The 20,326-nt window shown below is 35.9% G+C and overlaps 4 protein-coding genes across 15 annotated transcripts; all 4 read left to right on the plus strand.

The window, feature by feature from the left end:
* Nucleotides 1-3,406: 3,406 nt before the first annotated feature.
* On the plus strand, nt 3,407-5,580 carry LOC105971014 (Remorin family protein). 2 transcript variants are annotated; one of them, XM_012995858.2, is made up of 4 exons: nt 3,407-3,612; nt 3,836-4,818; nt 4,918-4,999; nt 5,280-5,580. In XM_012995858.2, exons 2-4 carry the CDS (start codon nt 4,016-4,018, stop codon nt 5,490-5,492), a joined length of 1,098 nt encoding a protein of 365 aa, XP_012851312.1. In that variant the 5' UTR covers nt 3,407-3,612; nt 3,836-4,015; the 3' UTR covers nt 5,493-5,580. The 2 variants fall into 2 exon arrangements, with proteins under 2 accessions (XP_012851312.1, XP_012851313.1); XM_012995859.2 differs by having other exon boundaries at nt 3,508-3,612; nt 3,707-4,818.
* Nucleotides 5,581-6,378: 798 nt separating this feature from the next.
* On the plus strand, nt 6,379-8,710 carry LOC105971039 (Lojap-related protein). The gene is made up of 4 exons (XM_012995886.2): nt 6,379-6,776; nt 7,469-7,556; nt 8,175-8,272; nt 8,389-8,710. The coding sequence occupies exons 1-4, from the start codon at nt 6,453-6,455 to the stop codon at nt 8,458-8,460; spliced, it is 582 nt and encodes a 193-aa protein (XP_012851340.2). The 5' UTR covers nt 6,379-6,452; the 3' UTR covers nt 8,461-8,710.
* A 517-nt stretch (nt 8,711-9,227) lies between these two features.
* LOC105970952 (Protein kinase superfamily protein) lies at nt 9,228-15,545 on the plus strand. 11 transcript variants are annotated; one of them, XR_016034543.1, is made up of 10 exons: nt 9,253-11,511; nt 11,958-12,093; nt 12,199-12,287; nt 12,477-12,588; nt 12,687-12,793; nt 12,876-13,010; nt 14,107-14,207; nt 14,738-14,825; nt 14,899-14,962; nt 15,134-15,233. XR_016034543.1 is itself a non-coding variant. In XM_088825840.1 (7 exons), the coding sequence occupies exons 1-6, from the start codon at nt 9,821-9,823 to the stop codon at nt 12,976-12,978; spliced, it is 2,238 nt and encodes a 745-aa protein (XP_088681966.1). In that variant the 5' UTR covers nt 9,253-9,820; the 3' UTR covers nt 12,979-13,010; nt 13,092-13,291. The 11 variants fall into 11 exon arrangements, 3 of the variants coding, with proteins under 3 accessions (XP_088681966.1, XP_088681967.1, XP_012851243.2); XR_016034546.1 differs by adding an exon at nt 12,372-12,394 and having other exon boundaries at nt 9,256-11,511; nt 14,899-15,545; XR_016034547.1 differs by lacking the exon at nt 14,899-14,962 and adding an exon at nt 12,372-12,394 and having other exon boundaries at nt 9,256-11,511; nt 14,711-14,825; nt 15,037-15,426.
* Nucleotides 15,546-17,049: 1,504 nt separating this feature from the next.
* LOC105970848 (4-coumarate--CoA ligase-like 9) lies at nt 17,050-20,307 on the plus strand. Its single transcript, XM_088825682.1, is given in 6 exon segments — nt 17,050-18,146; nt 19,178-19,367; nt 19,499-19,644; nt 19,730-19,797; nt 19,880-19,982; nt 20,087-20,307. Coding segments are annotated over 6 exon segments (1,656 nt in total). The 5' UTR covers nt 17,050-17,120; the 3' UTR covers nt 20,210-20,307.
* The last annotated feature ends 19 nt before the right edge of the window (nt 20,308-20,326 follow it).

Consider the following 20,326-nt stretch of genomic DNA (forward strand, 5'->3'; position numbering starts at 1 on the left):
TGTCAAATTCAATATTAATTTGTTTTAATATAATTTTTTATATTTTAAAAATATTAAAATATATTTTCAATTTTACCGGTACAAACTAAAAAAAAAAAACTTATTTAATTCGGTAAAAACCCATACCGAGAGGAATAGTTCAGTTGGTAAACACTATAAATTCTCGAAGTACCAAAATTTGTATTACCGAATGAGTACCCCTAGTAATTTGTATGAAATTCAAGTTTGTCGAATGCAGCATTTTCTAGAGTTCAATTAATTTAAGACTTATTTAAAAAAAAAAAACTAAAAAATAATAATAATAATTTAAAACTTAAATGGGTTTATTGGACACAATGAAGAGTCGCATTCTTTGCTGCTATTACATACAAAGGTATATATAACTTTGACTTGATTACTCATAACGAGTTATCCTTTTCGGAACACGACTTTCTGTGGGGTCATTATTGTTGGTTATATATAAACCGTAAATTAAGGTTAAATTACGAAAAACCCTTCATGTTTGAGTAATTACAACCACCTCCCTCAACTTTAAATTATTTTACACGTCCACTCTTATGGGGTCACATTCAAAATAATCTTCTAGACTTCGTGGAATATTTTCTAGTTTGCAAGAATGGACGTGTAAGAAGATTCATAGTTGAGGATAGTTTTAATTACTCAAATATGAGGGACCTTTTCGTAAATTTTCCTTACTTGAGAGGTGGCCGTAATTTACCCTATATATAAAATAATAGTTGATTCATAGAACACCTTATAGTTTTCTTTTCAACATGTAGTATACTTAACTAGCGTTTTTCCCCCGTGCGATGCACATGATATTATTTCGAAAGTGAATTTTTTTTTAATTTAATACATAATAAGAAAATATAGTACACTAACATAGTAAAATTTAATAACGTAGTATTATTCATATTTTATATAACATTAGTTTTTTTAAATCTTACATATTAAGAATTACAATCCAAATATATAGATTAAGATTTACCTCTTAAATTTGAGACATATTGATGAAAAGAAGGAGATTGATAATTGTTGAAAATTTGTAAAGAAAAAATATTAAAAATAAATAATTACAGAAGTCCCATTAGGGTAGGATTTTTCACGGTTTAGTTTCAATTTTAATAATTATTACAAATGATGGTTATAAATAAGTAGAGAAAAAAAATATTAAAAATAATTAATTACTGAAATACCATTAAATTTTTTTAGGGTTACCCAATGTTTTTTTATATATATATATATATAAGATTTTAGGAAAATTCAAAAATCTATATACTATTATCATAAAATATTATTAAAAAAAATTAATCAGAAGAAAAGTTTTATTATGTGAGACCCACTTAATTAACGGCATTGTCGTGACAAAATCCCAAAATTGAAGAAATTAAGACAAAAGAGTCACATGAAGCAAACATAGAATTAAATGCAGGCTTTGGATGCATATGCAAATGCACATGGCCCCCTCACTATTTACGCTAATGCCATCCCAATTAAGGAATCTAATTATTATAGTGCACATGGCCTTCTTTGCAATAGTTTTTTTATAATTATTTCATGCTAAATAAATAAATAGATATAAGAAAATTTCATTAAGAATGAGAGTGATATGTGATAATGAACTAGAAAACTCTTCAAAAATATTTTGATTTTGCCTTACAAAATGTGTAGCAGGGTGCAAAGTGCCGATAAATTTGTAATTGGTGTGCAAAATCCTATTGTTTCAATTTAAGGATGTAAAGTGCAAAAACATGTGATTCAAGGGTGTAAAGTGTTAATTACCGAAATAAATATTAAATTTTACAACATCAAAGAGTATATTACAACCACCCCTCAAGTAAGGATAAATTACGAAAATCACCTCATGTTTTGGTAATTACAATTTACAACCACCCCCAACAATGAATCTTCTTACACGTCCACCCTTGCGGTGTCAAATTTAGTGGAAATTTCTAGATTATATGCAATATTCTCAAGTTTGTATTCATTTTATCCTATTCGATCTCCATATTTTGAAGCAAGATGATCATAAGCCGTGTTTCTTGGCTTGTAAATATCAGATTGTGGTGCATCAGAAACTGCATTTTTGCACAGAACGAGTACGAACTAGAGAACGTAACATTCCACGGATTCTAGAAATCATGTTGAATTTGACACCATAAGAGTGGACATGTAAGGAGTCTCATAGTCGCGGCGTATTTGTAATTATACAAACATGAAAGGAAAGATTTTTCGTAATTTAACCTTAACTGGGGGTGGCGATTGTAATATATCCTATCAAATTATGGTCAAGAAATAGGTGAGAGACAAGTCATATATCAGCCAATTAGTTTTGCCAAAATTGTAGCAGTACCCCATCATTATAACAAGTATTGCCCATCATCGCCATGTGAAATACCTCAGGAATTAATTAATATTTAATACCAACTCCCTTCAATCCCCAACCAAGTGGGCCCACGTGTCATATTCATTTTATCATATGCAGAAATCGCCCACGTGTCAACCCCACTGGATTTTCGTCCATCACTTACTAATTCTCCACAATTCCTCCTCTTCCAAAACCAATTTGTTCTCTTTTTTTTTTTTTCCTTTATAATTTTGATATTTTTCGTGCAATTTTTGTAAAAAAATACGAAATCTCTCGCCCTAGGACCCCGTTTACCTGGCCCGATAGGTTCCCGTTAAAGGAATGCGAGTCATCATGACTCAATGGTTCGTTAGAGAGCAAATATGTACATGATATCCATAAGGAATCAACTCTTTATTGAAGTTGAAATTCGTCTGTCCCCCGAGCAACAATTTTTTTATGGAGGAACGCAAATCATAACGATTCAACGGCCTGTTAAGATAAAAGACCTGATTTGATATACACAAGGAACCTAACATCATTGAAGCTGAAATTCGCACATTGTTGTTGTCCGTACACAATCATAAAAGGTGTCTCTTCGCTTGTAAAAATATCATATTGTAGTGCATTAGAAACTACATTTTTGCACAGCAACGAGTACAAGCAAGAAAACATTCCACGAAATCTAGAAAATTAATATGTTGAATTTAATGGCCCCACTAAAACAAACGTGTAAGTACATTCATAGTTGAGAAGTGGTTGTACTTATACAAACAAGATGAATTACTTCCTAATTTGACTTTACTAAAGAGGTATGACCGTAATTATGGAAGTAATTACTCAAAATTAATTATTATCTGAAACAAATGATAGGCAATTAAAAGAATAATTATTTTCATTACAAGGGTTTGATAGCGACACTCGAAACTCTTCCCAAGATTCCACACAGTCAAGATGACAAGGTAAGTTGTACTAGCCTGCCATTCTTCTCTGCACTAAACTGTATTTTAATTTACTAATAATAATAGTAATAATAATAACAACAGAGGATTATATTATAAATAAAATAAATTATTTTATTACTGTTGTTGCTCTGCTTCTCTTTTTACCATGCATATATGCAAAAAATAATATTCTATTTTAATAATTCTTTGTTTTTCTTAACCAGCCGGTCGATTTGAACTTCCATTATTCATTGTTTTCAAGGTTTTATTCTCTCTCCATCTTTCATTTGTTTCTCTCTCTAGAAAAAAACCCAACTCAAGGTACAGTATTAATTACTCTATATTGTCTTCTAATTCATTCATGTTTGGTTTACATATTAATTTATTTCATTCTTGAATTTTTTTTTTCTTGCAGCTGCTAATAATTTATATTTTTGTGATTAAATTCTTGCAGTATAGTATTTTTATTTTATTTTCTTGTTTTTTAAAATTTTTGTTCACTAACTAGGTTATTTGTTTGTGTACTCAAAAAATCACAATGCAGATGTTCATCATGAGATCCAGGGCAAATCAAGATTAGGGCAGTTAATTAATTGATTTGGGGGAAGAAAAAAAAAAGGGGGGGTTGATTAATTTTAATTTTAATTTTAATTTCTTGGTGTACACCTCGAAATTAATTTAGCATGATTAGTTATTTCAGTTAATTCGTAGTAGATTTGAAAAGATGAGATCCATAGAGGATAAAGGGTGTTTGAATAACACAACCACCACCACCACCACCGCCGCACAGGAGAATATTCCGGCAAGTGGCGGCGGCGGTGGCACTAGTTGTATGAGTTTCGAGTTCCACAAGAGCAGCAACAACGGCCTAAACCGAACCGCCTCCTCCCACCACCGGACCGCCCTAGGAAAGCAGCCCACTCCGTCGAAATGGGACGACGCCCAGAAATGGCTGGTGAATCTCTCGAGGGGGGAAAGGAATATTCCGGCGAAAGCCTCCCCTCGAAACTCCAACGCCGACGACCGGAGGCTCATCGCTCCGGTCCCCGACGAAGGGGTAAATGTGGAAACCAAGAATGTCGACATCGACGAGTCGGTTTGGAAGATCAATTATAAGCCCGCGAATAATAAAAACAGCACTTCTAAATCGGCGGTTAGATCGGTATGCGTGAGGGATATGGGAACCGAAATGACCCCCATCGCGAGTCTAGAACCTTCTAGAACGGCCACTCCGATTAGGGCTACGACTCCAGCTGTCCGAAGCCCTGTTTCGTCGGGGGCCTCCACCCCCGCTAGGTGTACGAATGGGGCGGGGGTGGTGGGCCCCGAGAGTGGTCAATTAAGTATTCCGAAATCGAGCGAGAGGAGAGGTGAGGTAGTAATTGGGAAGGGTAGTGGAGAAGAGTTTCGCGGTGAATTAAATACGGTTGAGATTAAGAGCGACGATTATCAATCGAGTAAGATGAATCCGCTCGAAATTCGAGCTGTTGCTTGGGATGAAGCCGAGCGTGCCAAATATATGGCGAGGTGGTTTATTTTTTTTTCGTAAATTTATTTATTAAGAAGACTACTACAAATTTGTTACTAAGAAAATGAAAAAAATTGCGTATTTTTTCGGATGTATAGGTACAAACGCGAAGAAGTGAAGATTCAAGCTTGGGAGAATCATCAGAAACGGAAAGCTGAAATGGAGATGCGAAAGATAGAGGTACATTGCTCGGTTATTTCTTATGCGTAAAATTGGAATTATGACCGATCTTAATTTATTTATTTTTATGGAAAAAAGTAAAATAAAAAATCGGACGAATCTTGAAAGTGATTGAATTATGCATTGTGCATTTGTTCAATGGCAAAAATCAATTGTTGGCAGTTAGCATTACTAAATGCCGTAGATAAAACGACGAATATTTCAATGACAGTTATGCCCTTGTGTTCGTAATGTGTTTTTCGACCCCTGATTTTTTATACACGCGTTTACGGTATATTAGGTGAAAGCGGAAAGGCTAAAATCGAGAGCACAGGAGAAGTACACGAACAAGATAGCATCGACACGAAGAATAGCAGAAGAGAAACGAGCAAACGCAGAGGCTAAACTAAACGAGAAAGCTGTCAAGACTTCTCAAAGAGCGGATTATATACGAAGAACCGGTCATCTTCCGTCTTCTTTCTCGTTTTATAAGTTGCCTTCATTTTGCTGGTAGCAATTTTTATTTATTTATTTTTGTACATTTTGCCAATTTTATGTGTACTTATACATTTTTAATTATTATCTCAATTCCACTTTATATATATGTTTTGTCTCTAACTCTCTATAGTTTTTGTTCAAGGAGAAAAAACTGAAATGTTTATTAAAAATAATTAAAATCTAATTTAATCTATTTCATTTCTAGCCTAAAAATAATTAATTATAACATAAAGATTATTATTATACATATAAATATGTCTAAAAATTAACTTTCGGTGTAGTACCACATTACCGAATTTGGAAATTTTAAAACCGAATACAGAACCTAATTATTACCGGTTCAGTATTCGGTATGTGTCAAATTTTCGGTTCGGTCGATTCTCTGAACACTCGGACATGTAATACGAAAGAAATAATTGTCAAATAATTTGTCTTAGTTAACTTATGTTGAGCCAACCAATTTATTTGATTTGATTTGGAGAACTGGTTTGTTTTAGTTGTCATTCATGCCAGTGGCACATTGATTAATGTTTTGGATAAATTACGAAAATCCCCCTGAACTTAGGCTAAATAATGAAAAACATCTCCACCAATTTGTAGAACCAAAATTCTCCTTTGATTAACCGTTGATCGAGTATTTTAACATAAAATGTGTACATTCTATTATACATTTTGTTAAATGGGTGAGAAATAAAAGAAAATATCTAAAATTGTGTAAAGTTTATTCAATAGAATCAAAAAAAATCTGTGAAAAGTCACATTGTAAGGGGTTGCTGTAAAATGGAAACAAACCTCAGGGGGTTTTTGGTAATTACAAATAGGTGGAGATGGTTTTTGTAATTTAATCTAAATTTAGGGGTTTTCGTAATATACCCTAATGTTCCCGAACCCGAACCCGAACCCGAACCTAAACAACGCATACATGATTTCCATTTCTTAATTCCCCGATTACAGAAAAACCCCTAAAAAAGCAACGATGTGGTCTGTTCTACGCGCCCGAGCTCTCTCATCTACGTCTTCCCACATCACCAACCAGTTCAGAAATCTCTCATCTTCTTCATCGATCGTCGCTCGCGGTTTCTCCTCGTCCGCCATTGATGGAGACGATAGCAACACCATTACGAAGGAAAGCGAGATGCTGAGTCTGTCGGAAGTTCAGAAAATACTCGCCGATGTCGGCGCCGACGACGTCAAAGTTATCCCGGCTCCCACTCGCTGCGAGTTCACCGATTACATGGTCATCGCCACCGGTCGATCTCCGTGGCACGTGCGCAATATCTCTCAAGCCCTAGTTTGGCAAGTAGGTTCATTTTCAATTTTCCCCCAATTAAAACCTCAGTTGTTTTGTCTTTGTGTTTGTGTACGTGCGCTTATGATTTAATCGCAACTGCGTTGTAAAGATTGGATTTTTAAGCACAAACTTAACCCTAGGAAGGATTACAAAAACAATTGTTTGGCATAATACATTTTTTTTTTTTTTGTTTTTTGATTAAATATTTTAGAATTGAATTAATCAATATACTCGTTTACTTAGAAATATTAGGGATTGAAACTAATTTGATCTCAAGAAAATCAATTATTTGGTAAACTTGTATTCGACTTCTAAAGACTAGTGTACCGGTTTCAATCTGATTTTGCAGTTGTAGTTGTTACTCGTTACGCTACTTTTAGATGTTGAGCTTAATGGTTGAGTAGTATTGTTTGGCAAACTTGTTGATCCCTCTGCCGTTTTTCCACAACCAACTGTGTAACAATGTTGGAATTTGGATAGATTGTTAACGTCAAATTTTACTTTATTTTACGTCGTTTTCCAGTTCTTGGAAATTTCCTTAATCGGTCATTATAAAAGTCATTTATCTTGTAATCCTTTAGTTTACGAAATCAAGAAATAAAGCTATGCATGTCATTATATGCTTGTGTCTATAGTCAAATGATGTAGCCCAAAGAAAAAAATAGGTTTGACATCGACACGTTCTTCAATCAAATGAGCAGGTTAAGCAGAAGCAGAGAGGGGCAAAAAGAATGTTGCTGCCTACTGTGGTTGGGGAAGAGGGAGGGAAGTGGATCGTCGTCGACTCTGGTATAGTTTCCATTTTTCTGCTATTTTTTTAATTATAAAACATGTCTCCTTTAATTTGCTCGTTTTAACCCGTACACAATATGCTCGTTTTATCTGTTTGTATTTACTGTCAAGGACTCACTTCGAACGTGTTCAAATTAAGTTGGGTAAACTTTTTCATGCATCTTACTATAATGAGGCCATTTTAGTCAAGAGTCGTGGAAAATGTTTTGAGCTTAACATTTTGCACCAAGGGTATCATCCGCATTCATCGGTAAATGAATTTCTATTAACCCAAAGACAATAGAAGTTGTGTTGATATATAAATCTGCTCGAAACGGCAAAAAGACTGTAATCCCAACTAGGAAAAGGAAAAGGAAAAGAAAGATATTTAGAGCTTAGTTGTGCAACTGCAAAATACAAATTGCATTTTATACTGTAAAAAATCGGTAATCTTGGTGAATTATCCCCAAAAGAAGAAACAATTGAACCAGCACAAGATAGATCAAACAGACACATGTTTTTCCTTATGAATAAGTAATAGTTAGACACATTTTTTTTACAGCATGAATTTATTACCCTACATATGGCGCACACATGAACATTTCGGCGAAATATAAAAGTCGAGAATTATTACAGGTCCGCTGATCATTCACGCTGTAGATGAAAAGGCGAGAGCTTATTACAACTTTGAGGGTCTTTGGAATAAGAACACAGCGGACACAGAAGAAATTCCGGTAAACTCCCCGTCTATGTCAATCAATGCAAATATCGAATAAAATTTGAATGTCATTTGTTTTGTCTACACGAGGTGTCATAAATTGAATGGGAAGTGTTTGAAACACATATGCAGGATTTCGCGAAGGCATTTGTCAAGGTTCGTCGGAAGAATAACTCCAAGAAACGACCACAGGCACAACGATAAGTGTAGGGGCTTCACTTAATAGAGACATTTATTCTTCACTCCAATTAATTTACGTAGAGCCATTGGATTTGGAGGATGGGGTTTTAGTGTTTTCCGTTGATTTATGTTTTTGGTTAAAAAGTTTGCTGAATTGAAAACATTATTGGGTGACGTTAAATATTTCCGTAACCGGTAGAATGTACGATGCTTGCGCTGGTTTTTTCGTGTCTGATAAGATGGTTATTAGCTAGAATAAATGATTGAAGATAAATCTTCCATTTCTTTTTCTTTTTTAAATATATTTAATCATGGTGACTTGAAGTTTGAACAAATACATCTATCTCTCTTTGGAAGGAAACACTAATGAAAATTAGAAATAGCACACGAAGGATACGTTATAGAAGTGATAATTATTCAAAACAATTCTACACGAAGAACGGAAGCACAATTGAAGAGAAAAACTGAAGAGAAAAACTAGTTATAGAGATAGAGGATTATGATCGTGAAAGTAATTAGATAAAAGTGACTGCAAAATAGAAGTAATATATATATACACACACATAATTTTTTTATTTTTTTTTACAAATATATCATTAAGGTTTATTAGGTGGCCTATTGTTTCTTTCTTTTACAATTTTGTCCTTACGATTTCTTGATTGTCCTAGCAGTTCTTTCTTTTATATACAAAGATATAAATATATAAATAGATTATAGATACATAGAGTAATTTGTGTAATTTTGAAAATATGGTAATTAAAGGGGTCTAGTTAGGCAAATTGATGGAATATATATAGAGTAGAGAAGATACTCATCAATAATACTGACAAATAAAATCAATATAAAAGAATCTATTGGGGGATTTTCCAATTACGATATTTACGTGAAATCCGTTCTCATTCATCGCTATCTACCGCCTCTCTTTCTCTCTCTAGAATCACCGTCGCCGCTTTCCGATTTCCCTCTATCTACGATTCCCTCCAATTATTCTCACCGGTAAGACCTTTGATTTCTGAACTGTTGCACGCGAAAGCGCGAGAAAAAAAAGGCAAGATACCACCACACCCGTGTTATCTTATACGATTTTTCAATATTCTCTCGATTTTTTTTATTTGATTTGATTTGATTTTTAGTTTTATGATTTTTTGGGGTTGGGAATAGAATTGAAGCTTTTGATTTTTCTTCTGAATTTGGTGTTGTACCAGATTCGTATCTGAATTCCGATACCAAAAGCCAAAAAACAAAAAAAAAAAGAAATTAGGGTTTTCTGTGTAATTTGAAAAAAAAAGTTGATTATTTGTGTGGTGATTAATCGAGTCCGGGGAATTAGGGTTAAGTTTCGAACACAAACCTAGTTTTAGAAGAGTTCTGTCGGATTACATTTATGGCTGCTGGAAGGCATGGGGGTTATAGGGACCTCGAATTGAGAGACCGTGAGGCCGATTTCGTGGTCCCGAGGAAGGAAATTGGGTATTTGAAAGGAGACTATGATCGGATTAGGAAAGGGGATAGGGAGTACGAGAGGAGTCGAGGCCGGGGTAGAGGTAGTCTTGATTACAGGAGTAGGGTAAGACAGAAGGAAATTAAAGAAAGGGAGGTGATGAATGGTGGATATCGCTCTACTTCTAGTAAGAGTGAGCCTCAAAGGCGTGGGCTTGCAGTTCCCCCCATGGATCGAGAGCCTGGGGAGCTTTCTAGTGATGGGTCTGATGGCTCTATAGAGAGAAACCATGTTATTAAAGAGACTGAGGTAAAAAGGTTAGAAAACGGGAGTCGTTTGTCTCCCGTGCAGAACAAGAAAAGGAAGTTTTCACCTATTGTTTGGGATAGAGACGATAGGGTTGCTAGCCGAACAGTTAAAAGTAGGAATTCCTTGGAAACTACAAGTCCGCCACCATCATCTCCACCTCCTTTGCCTGAATCACGCCAAGAGTTTCCTGACACTAATTCTATTCTGGATTCCGATGTAAAAGCCTCGCTGGCAGATGCTAGTGAGGTTTGTATTTCTGAACCATCACCTTCTAAAATTGATTTGTTACCTGATTTGTCAGAATTGCCCACAGAAACATCTTCTCTGCTGCCGCAAGAAGACCCCTGGGTCAATAACCAGGAAACAGGGGAAATTGATGATGATGATGATTATGTGCCAGCACGAACTATAATATCTTCTCGCTGGGCGAATGATGCTGACTGGCCAACTGACGAAGCTGAGATTTCTGAAGAGAAGCAGAAGTTGAAGAGGAAGGCTGTTTCTGAGTTGGCTGAAGTAAGAGAATATAGGAAATCAGAAAGTCCTGAGCTTGGGGAAGTCAAAAGAGAAGGTTCTGAAGGAACTAGGGGTAGGTCCTCTGGATCTGATGAACGTGTCAGATCATCTAGTAGAGATGGTCACCATGAAAATGATGACAAGAGCGACTATATGCTGTTAGATGATGGTCAAACTAATGATGGTACTCTTGTTAGCCATTCTGACACGGAATCCGATGACGATTCTGGTTCTCGTGGTACACCAGAACCCTCCCACCCGCCGCCAAGGAGTGTCAATATGCTTCAGGGTTGCAGAAGTGTTGATGAGTTCGAGAGAATCAACAGGATAGATGAAGGTACATATGGCGTTGTTTATAGGGCCAAGGATAAGAAGACGGGGGAAATTGTTGCTTTGAAGAAGGTCAAGATGGAGAAAGAGAGGGAAGGGTTTCCTCTGACTTCTCTCAGGGAAATGAACATCCTTCTATCTTTTCATCACCCCTCCATTGTAGATGTTAAAGAAGTAGTGGTAGGGAGGGATCTCGATAGTATTTTCATGGTTATGGAGTACATGGAGCACGATCTCAAAGGATTGATGGAGGCAATGGAACAGCCGTTTAGTCAAAGTGAAGTTAAATGTCTCATGCTCCAGCTCTTAGAGGGGATCAAGTATCTTCATGACAACTGGGTATTGCATCGAGATCTAAAAACTTCAAATTTGCTTTTAAATAACCGTGGCGAGTTAAAGATCTGTGACTTCGGTCTGTCTCGTCAATATGGAAGCCCCCTAAAACCATATACTCAGTTGGTAGTTACTCTGTGGTACAGGTGAGCATCTCTCCATGCTCATGTTTTGTTTTTGTTTTGGTGTTTAAGCACACATTCACGCGTCATATTGCTATACATGCATACATATAAAGAAATACATGCCTGTACCTATTTTAGTTCAACTAATTTGGTGTCGGATAGCTATCTTAACAAAAAAATTCCTTTAATCATCACGTGTTATAGCCTGCTCTCACGCCATTGTAACGATTGGAAATTGGTAATTGGTGTTAATTTCTGTGTTGTTTTCTAGCCATCAAGTCATTATATAGGTTTTATCAGATAACAGAAGAGTTGTGTTTCAAAGTGAAGGTTGTCATTATATAGTTTTTAATGCTCAGTAGTCTACCCTGCGCTTGTTGATTGTTAAAGCACTCATTTTATTGCATGCTGAGTTTCACTTTGTTTAAAATGTGAAGTAAATGCTAAATAGTTACATCAACTTTCAGATCACCAGAACTTCTTTTGGGAGCCAAAGAGTATTCTACAGCAATTGATATGTGGTCACTGGGATGCATTATGGCTGAGTTTTTATCAAAAGAACCTTTATTTAATGGTAAAACAGAGGTTGAACAGCTTGACAAGGTGAACATGTCATGCTTCAGAGTTATCTTTGTTATAATATTTTGATATTTTAAGCCAATTTGGATTATTTGGTCTAATTACATTACTTTGACGGTTATACTGCAGATTTTCAAGATTCTTGGCACTCCAAATGAGACAATCTGGCCTGGGCTCTCTAAACTCTCTGGTTCCAAGGTGAACTTCGTCAAGCATAAGTAAGTAATCATATCTTGTCTTTTCAATTCCTTCAAAGTTGGCCTCCAAATTCATGTTCTCTTCTTTTGCCACTGTTTTCCCAGGCTTCCAGCTTTGGGTGATTCTGGTCTGGTTTCTTGCCTCCATTAACGACAGTGTCAGTTTCCCACGACATTTTGCTGCTTCTAATGGATGGCATATTTTTTCAGGTACAACCTTTTGCGCAAGAAATTTCCGGCAACTTCTTTTCATGGGTCACCTGTACTATCTGAGGCTGGATTCGACCTGTTGAACAAGCTTCTAACATATGACCCCGAGAAGGTATTATTATAGACAGCTGCATACATTTATTTAATTGCTTCAAATGATTGAATTTCCTGTTATTGAGTATCTAATTAAGAAAATTGGAAACTTTGCAGCGGATAACTGCCGAAGCGGCTCTCAGACATGAATGGTTCCGTGAAGTTCCCTTACCAAAGTCTAAGGAATTCATGCCTACTTTTCCTGCTCAGCATGCACAAGACAGGTAATTGCCTGGACAAAACGAGTTTTTCGGGTCATATGGTGTCAGAGTTTATCATGTTTATGTTCAATGTTTTCTATGTCAGGCGTATAAGGAGAGTAAGGAAGAGTCCTGATCCATTAGAAGAGCAAAGGAGGAAGGAATTACAACAAGGAGAACTCGGCACTGGTGGTTTATTTGGCCAGTAGTGTTCAAACCCTGTATTCTTCTATGGATTGAGGTGAGAGCTATGGGGAGAAAGGGAGTCGAAAACATTGTTTGTCAGACAATCATTCCTGCTGTTTTTTTTTTTTTTAATCAGGCACCTCTGATATTGGACAAACATTATTGTCCTGTACTTGCGATGGTGTAGGTCTGCTTTTCTTTCTGGAGTGCATTTTTATGCTTCTTACCTGGAATGTTGTGCATCAGGCACTTACGGTCAACGATTTTTTATCTACTTAATCATGTACATGTAACATATTTCCTATCAGTCCCTATAAACATTTTTTTTTCTAGAAATTGATTTTGAATTCCAATATATTATGGTTTACTCTTATGCTCTTAGTGTTATCAGTTTTGATTCTTATGTTAAGTTTGCAAGCGATGGTGAAGTGGAGGGAATATTCTTAGCAATTCATGAACGGATAATTTGACAAAAAAGTATAGCAGGCCTGGAGGTAAATACGAAAGCTGATTACATGGATTAACCGAGGATCAATATGTGTACTAAAATCATTCCTGGACTTTTAGATCTATAAAATACAAAGACCTTTTGTCGATGTTTTGTTTACGTTATCTTTTTTTATTCATTGAACAATATTAAGATCTGGAGCAGCAATCAATTCCTATGAGAAAAAAATTGACCTCTTTACGCATTCACTTTAGTAATATGTTAAGGTAGACATCATAATGTTGAAATGTGAGTCTTGATGATTCTTAAGCTAGACTTGTGAGTTATTAAATGGCTTAGAATTTTCTTCAAATTTACCCTTTGTTCAATATTTTTTTTACTGGAGAACATACATGAATGCTGCTGGCAATTGAATAGTTTTGAGTTTTGTGAAGTGTTATATGTAATTTTGAATGTCATTGAAACAATCTGGAAATGTATGTTGGTTCGAGCAGTGTAAAATCTGGCACCGTACAATTGTTTTAGTATCCATTCTTTATTATTTCTCGATCATTCTTTATTCTCTATAAGCCTTTCTTAAAGAAAGCTGAATTATTGAGCTTGTATGTTCGCTTGGCTGTTGTCGATCTTTCCGATCCTGTAACTTAAACAGCGAGGCAATGATTTTAAACATTTATGACATTCGTCTGAAATGTCACTGCAGTATCCAAGCAAACAGGTAGAGGAGTTCACTTAGACAAGTCGGCCCTTATAAAATCCAAATTATTTTACCGTTCTGTCCTTTTGTCTGCCAAAGCTATAGAGGTACACTTCAGCCTCTTTTGTACTGTTTAATGTATGTTCGTGTACTATCTTTGCTTGATTTGTGGTATGTTTGTTATTATGTTATACCATTTACCACAGGAATTCGTAAATAACATATATAACATGTGTTGTCGTGCTCCTTTGACCATAGAGGTTCCTGCATAATGTTCTTTACACTTACACTGCTGATTCAGTATGCTTCATTACCTGTTATATGTGTTGCCTTTGAAAATTCAATATATTTCGAACCGAGGTTTAGTTGCAGATGTATTGAATTCAAACTGCGTAATATGTAACTGCTAAAAAACCCTGGTGATTGTGCATGTGCCTTTCTGTAATAATCGGCAAGTATTATGAATATTCTTGCCAAGCTTTTGGTTATGTTTGGACTTTTATGAAGCTGATTTTCTAATATTTTGTCGAGTTGCTTTCTTGATTGGTATGCATACTGGATCAACCCCCAGTATCCTTTTCTCATGATGATTTAGTTATTATGTGTATAGGAACTGAATTTTGCATGTCTATTGCAGCTTACAATTTGTTTGACCTGAAATTGGAGGGTTAACCTGGATATACATCCATAATATCGACTATCTACCATCCTCTTCAGTGTGGCAGGTAACTGTGTAGTCGGGCTTTTGGTATGTTTACGGCAGAGTAGTTATTAATTAATTATTATATGATCTCATAGGTTTGAGAGTCTTTGTGGTGATTGGATGAAGTTTTTTCTAACTGCTTTCTACTGCTGAATTGTCGTGAGTCGTCCATTATTTGTCTTTACGCACAAATCAAAAGATGGGCAGTTAATCTTTTTTATTTTGATTTGCAGTTGCAGTTGTAATATATTTATGCGCTATACGTTTATTACTAATGACTAACATAAACATTGAAAAGAAGTGGTGTTCTTGCGCGTTTCGTGCTTTCAGGTATCTCCCTTGAACTATAAGGTGCCGGCATAAAGTTTGTCTTTTTTCCAAAGGTAATCCAGTATTTTCTTTTCTTTTGCTCTTATATTGATTTTGAGTGGACAACTGATTTGGCTTTGGACTAGACGGCTCGCGGAGTCAGCTCGAATCTTATTTTAAGCAAGCAAGTTGGTTTGGTTCCGGATTTCCTCCGAGACAATTACTCTACTCTTGATTATTTCTAGGTTTTATAATCAATCAATTATATATAGTTTCGTATATGGGAATTAATAGTTTTTTTTTTCTTCGAAAAATTCAACATATATGGTATATATATATATTAACAAATGACGTATCGATTGTTAAACGAAATACATATCACGTGGGGTGGTCGGAATATCTTACTTTATGGAGTTAATTTTTTTTTTGGTGGTAAGATATTATTGATTAGTTAATATATTGTATATATTTAATCATGTTTATTTAAAACCATCAATATCATAATTTTATTATGTGCATCTATATAATGTTAGTAGTCTATTTATCATTATTGAACTGATATCGCCATTTTCTTTAATGACACGCTAATCATATCATTTTGGTGTGTTATTTAATTGTTTGGTAACGTATCTAATCTTAAATGTATATTATTAACTTTTCTTTTGCTTAATTCATTGAGTTCTAGAAAGTAAATTTGTCATTGTCATAGTTATTGACAAAAAAAGAAAAATAAATATATATTTTAGTCGGTATGACTTCATAAATTCATAGGTCACTAAATTTATAAATAATACAAATACAACAATATATATATATATATATATATATATATATACATATTACAGTATACAAAACAATCAAATTCATATAACCTTTTCTTAGTATTTGTCATTTCATTTCATTATTTTCAATAGGGTAGATTATGAAAAACCCCTGGAAAAAATTATGTAAAATGCTTACACCTATATGTAATTATCAACATTATCCCGACATTTGTTTTTGTTTTGCAACGATCTCCTTACGGTGTGATTTTTCATGTAATCTTTTTAACTCTACTGAATATTCCCTAAAAAATTCGATTCTACTTTAACGTAGAATAAATTGAAGGTAGCCATGCACATATATTTTAAAAAACGATGGTTCATACTAGCAATTCAGAAAGTGAAGGGGCATTGCAGCAGTGGCGGTACCACTAAGGGGCGGGGGGCAGTTGACCCCCCAAGAATTTTTTTTTTAGCTATTTTGACCTAATATTTTTTGAATATTACTTTTGGCCCCCCAAACATTTTGTAAATATATGTCTTAACCCTTAATTTTTTGTTTATTCTCAATAATTTTATATAAATTATAGATATATATCATATTATAGATATGTGTCGTAATTGTTTTCGCAGTATAAACCTATTTTTTCAATGTATTGTGAACCTAAATTTTTTCTCGTGGCGTTGCCCCGAACCCCGAAATTTTAGTTAGCCCCCCCTACTTTCTAATCATGGTTCCGCCCCTGCATTGCAGATAATGAGGCTGCTGCAAAAGGTATACCAAGGTCACCTACATTTAAAAGACTGTTCTTAGAGGTAGAATCAGCATTTTCGGGAAATATTTCAACAAATAAAAAAATTCTTATAAGTAGGTGGGGTATTTTTCATAATTTAACGTAAGTTAGGGGAGGTTTTCATAATTTAACCTTTTTAAGATACACAATCTCGTGAATCATGTAATAAAAAAAAAATTAGAAATAGTTGGAATGAAGTATTCTTATTGTCTTTATTCGAACAAATAAGCCAAACATGTATAGCAGCAGTATCTGTAGTTAACTTTTTCCAACTTGAAAATTGCTTCACATTAAACATTAAAGAAGAAAGGGCAGGTAACCAACTCAGGAAAACAATATTTATTTATTCATTAATTTATTTATTTATTAAATCAAAAAAAAAAAAAAAAACTCAGAACTCTGAAACAAATATGTACGACAAAGGGCAAAACAAAAAAGTGATACTCCCAAACAATGGCGCCACCACCCGAAACTCCGACGCTCCACCCCGACGGCGGCGGTTTCTCTTCCCAAACTATGATTTTCCACAGCCTCCGCCCCACCGTTTCCCTCCCTCCTCCAACCGCTCCAATTTCCGTCGCCGACTACGTTTTCACCCTCCTCCGCCACCACCACTCCCCCACCCCCTCCTTCCTCGTCGACGCCGCCACGCGCCGCCGCATCTAGATCTCCGACATCCCCCACCTCGTCCGAACCCTCTCCCAAAACCTCCGCCGGAAATTCAACCTATCGAAGAACGACGTCGCTTTCGTCATCTCCCCGAACTCGATCCACATCCCGGTACTCTACCTCTCCCTCCTCTCCCTCGGCGTCGTCGTCTCACCTTCCAATCCCCTCAGCTCCAACTCCGACATTTCCCGCCAAATCCACGTCAGCAATCCTGCTATCGCCTTCGCCACCTCCGACACCGCCTCCAGGCTGCCGGCGCTGCGCGAGGGCACGGTCCTCCTCGATTCCCCCGAATTCGAATCGCTTCTGCTCCAATTCCAAAACGACGACGACGAATTCGCCCGAATCGAGGTTTTCCAGAACGACGCCGCCGCGATCCTGTACTCGTCGGGGACGACTGGGAGGGTCAAGGGGGTGGAGCTCACGCACGGGAATTTCATCGCCGCCATCGCCGGAGTGCATGTGGCCCGTCCGGTTCGGCCGTTTCCTCCGGTGACGTTCTGTGCGGTTCCTTTATTTCACGTCTACGGCTTCGGGCTGTGCATTAGGGAGGTTGCCCTAGGTGGGAGCGTGGTGGTGGTGGCGGCGGCGGCTGGGATGAATTTAGAGTCCATTTTCGGAGCTGTTGAGGAGTTCAAGGTGACGCACTTGGCCGTGGCGCCGCCTTCGGTGGTGGCGATGGCGAAGAGTGCAGCGGCGGAGAAGTACGATTTGAAGTCCTTAGAGGCGGTGCTGTGCGGCGGCGCTGCACTGGCGAATTCGGTGATTGAGAGGTTCAATCGAAGGTTTTCCGATGTGTCTATACTGCAGGTTTCATTTGTTGCCAATTACTAATTAAAATGAATTCTCAATTCCAATTATACCCCTAATAAAAAAATACAACATAATATAATATATATTATTATAATATAATTCTTCTAAATGTATTTTCAGAAAATTGAAGCGTAAATTATTGATTTCGAAATACAATTATTATATTATATTTTATTTTTATTTAGTATATTTATTCACATGACCGTTCCTGAGATTTTAGGGGCCCTAGGTGAGATTTGAAGACAGTAAAAAAATGGGCCCCTCTAAAATATAATATATAACTCATTTGTTTTAAAAAAACGTGATAAACTCGATGCTAACTCGTTTTTGTAAGGTATATAGCCAATGACAAGACTAAAAATTTGTGATATTGTGGGTTAAAGTTTGCGGGGGTTCGGGGGCAGCGCCCCCGATTTTTTTGAGAATAATTTGCATGAAGTAGCACTAAAACTAATGAATGTATATAAAAAAAATAACTAATACTAAATTTAATAATTAGGGGGCCATAATTAGAAAAAAATATAGAAACAAGTAATAATGGTTGATTTATATCTATTTATAAATTAGGGTTCTCAATAATTATATATATAATATAGTTTTTTTTGGAATAAATGCAATATATAAAGGGTATAAAAAAAATTTGGGGGCCCTAAATTTTTTGAAAAATCCGGGGCCCTAGGCGACCGCCTACTTCGCTTCCCACCAGAACCGGCCCTGTTTATTCAATTATTATCAACCCAATCAAAAAAACTGTTATTCATATTTTGTTATATAAATCACATGCAATTGTAACATTGTTTCCGGGAAATTAGATTTGCTACCTGGTTATTTACACTAGGTGGATTCGAACATTAGATCTACACATAATCACACACACACCCATGTGTGTGTGTGCGTAGTGGGTAGTTATTGAATCAAATCAACGGTTCAAATCCACCGGGTGTAAATAACCAGGTGTAGAATCTAACTTCCCGTTGTTTGCCTATGCCAACTGTAACTGCAATTCTCTTGTGGTGATATTTTACTAGGCATATGGGCTAACAGAAACAACTGGAGGAATAACTCGAACAATCGGGCTGAACGAAAGCCGTGTGACAGGTGGCAACGGTCGTCTCATGTCCAATTGCCAAGCCAAGATAGTCGATCCCGTCACCGGTCGTAACTTGCCGCCTCTCAAGCAAGGCGAACTTTGGATAAAAGGCCCTTTTGTCATGAAAGGTAATAATAAAATTTTTATTTATTTATTTATTGTTCACATTTTTTTTCAATTAGTGAATGTTTGTGTAGATAAATTGATTGATTCATTTACATTAGGAATTTATTATTAATTAATTAATTAATTGATTTAGGGTATGTGGGAGATAAAGAAGCAACTGAAGCAATGGTTGATTCTGAAGGATGGTTAAGAAGTGGTGATATTTGTTATTTCAACACTGAAGGATTCTTGTTCTTTGTTGATAGGATGAAGGAATTGATTAAATACAAAGGCTACCAGGTTATATTATATTATTATCTGCTTTAATTTAAAAAAAAAAGAAAAAGAAAAATCGTAACAATCTCGTGTTCGTGTTACCTAATAGGTTGCTCCAGCAGAGCTGGAAGATCTTCTGCTATCGCATCCAGCCATTGTCGATGCAGCGGTGATCCCGTAATTATTTTTTTATTTAATTATTTGAGATTTTTTATATAATGAAAAAACAATTAATTCAAACAAGAAATGTTTCTTGCAGGTATCCCGACGAAAATGCAGGTCAAGTACCCGCAGCCTTTGTCGTAAGACAACCGGGAAGCAATGTAACTAAATCGGAGATCATGGATTTTGTTGCACAACAGGTAATTAAAAAAAAAATATACAATGATTTGAAATTCCAGTGTATGATGAATCATTCGGCGACCTTTATTACAGAAAGACGTGTGATTATATATTTATATTGTAGGTGGCTCCATACAAAAAAATTAGACGCGTCTTCTACATTGACTCGATACCAAAGAATGCTGCAGGTAAAGTACTGAGGAAGGAATTAATCAAGTTAATATCAGGAGTTGCTTCCAAGTTGTAACGGTCTTTGTTTTTAACAAAAAAAAAAAATGAAACGCGTTCTATTCTACGTTGATAAAGATTCTAAATATCTGAGTTATAGCAATATCTACTTTTTGATGCGTAGTACTCGTAGATA

The sequence above is a fragment of the Erythranthe guttata genome, chromosome 11 (genome assembly GCF_056151865.1).
Source record: "Erythranthe guttata isolate IM_541 chromosome 11, IM_541, whole genome shotgun sequence".
In the NCBI taxonomy this organism is placed as follows: Eukaryota; Viridiplantae; Streptophyta; class Magnoliopsida; order Lamiales; family Phrymaceae; genus Erythranthe; species Erythranthe guttata.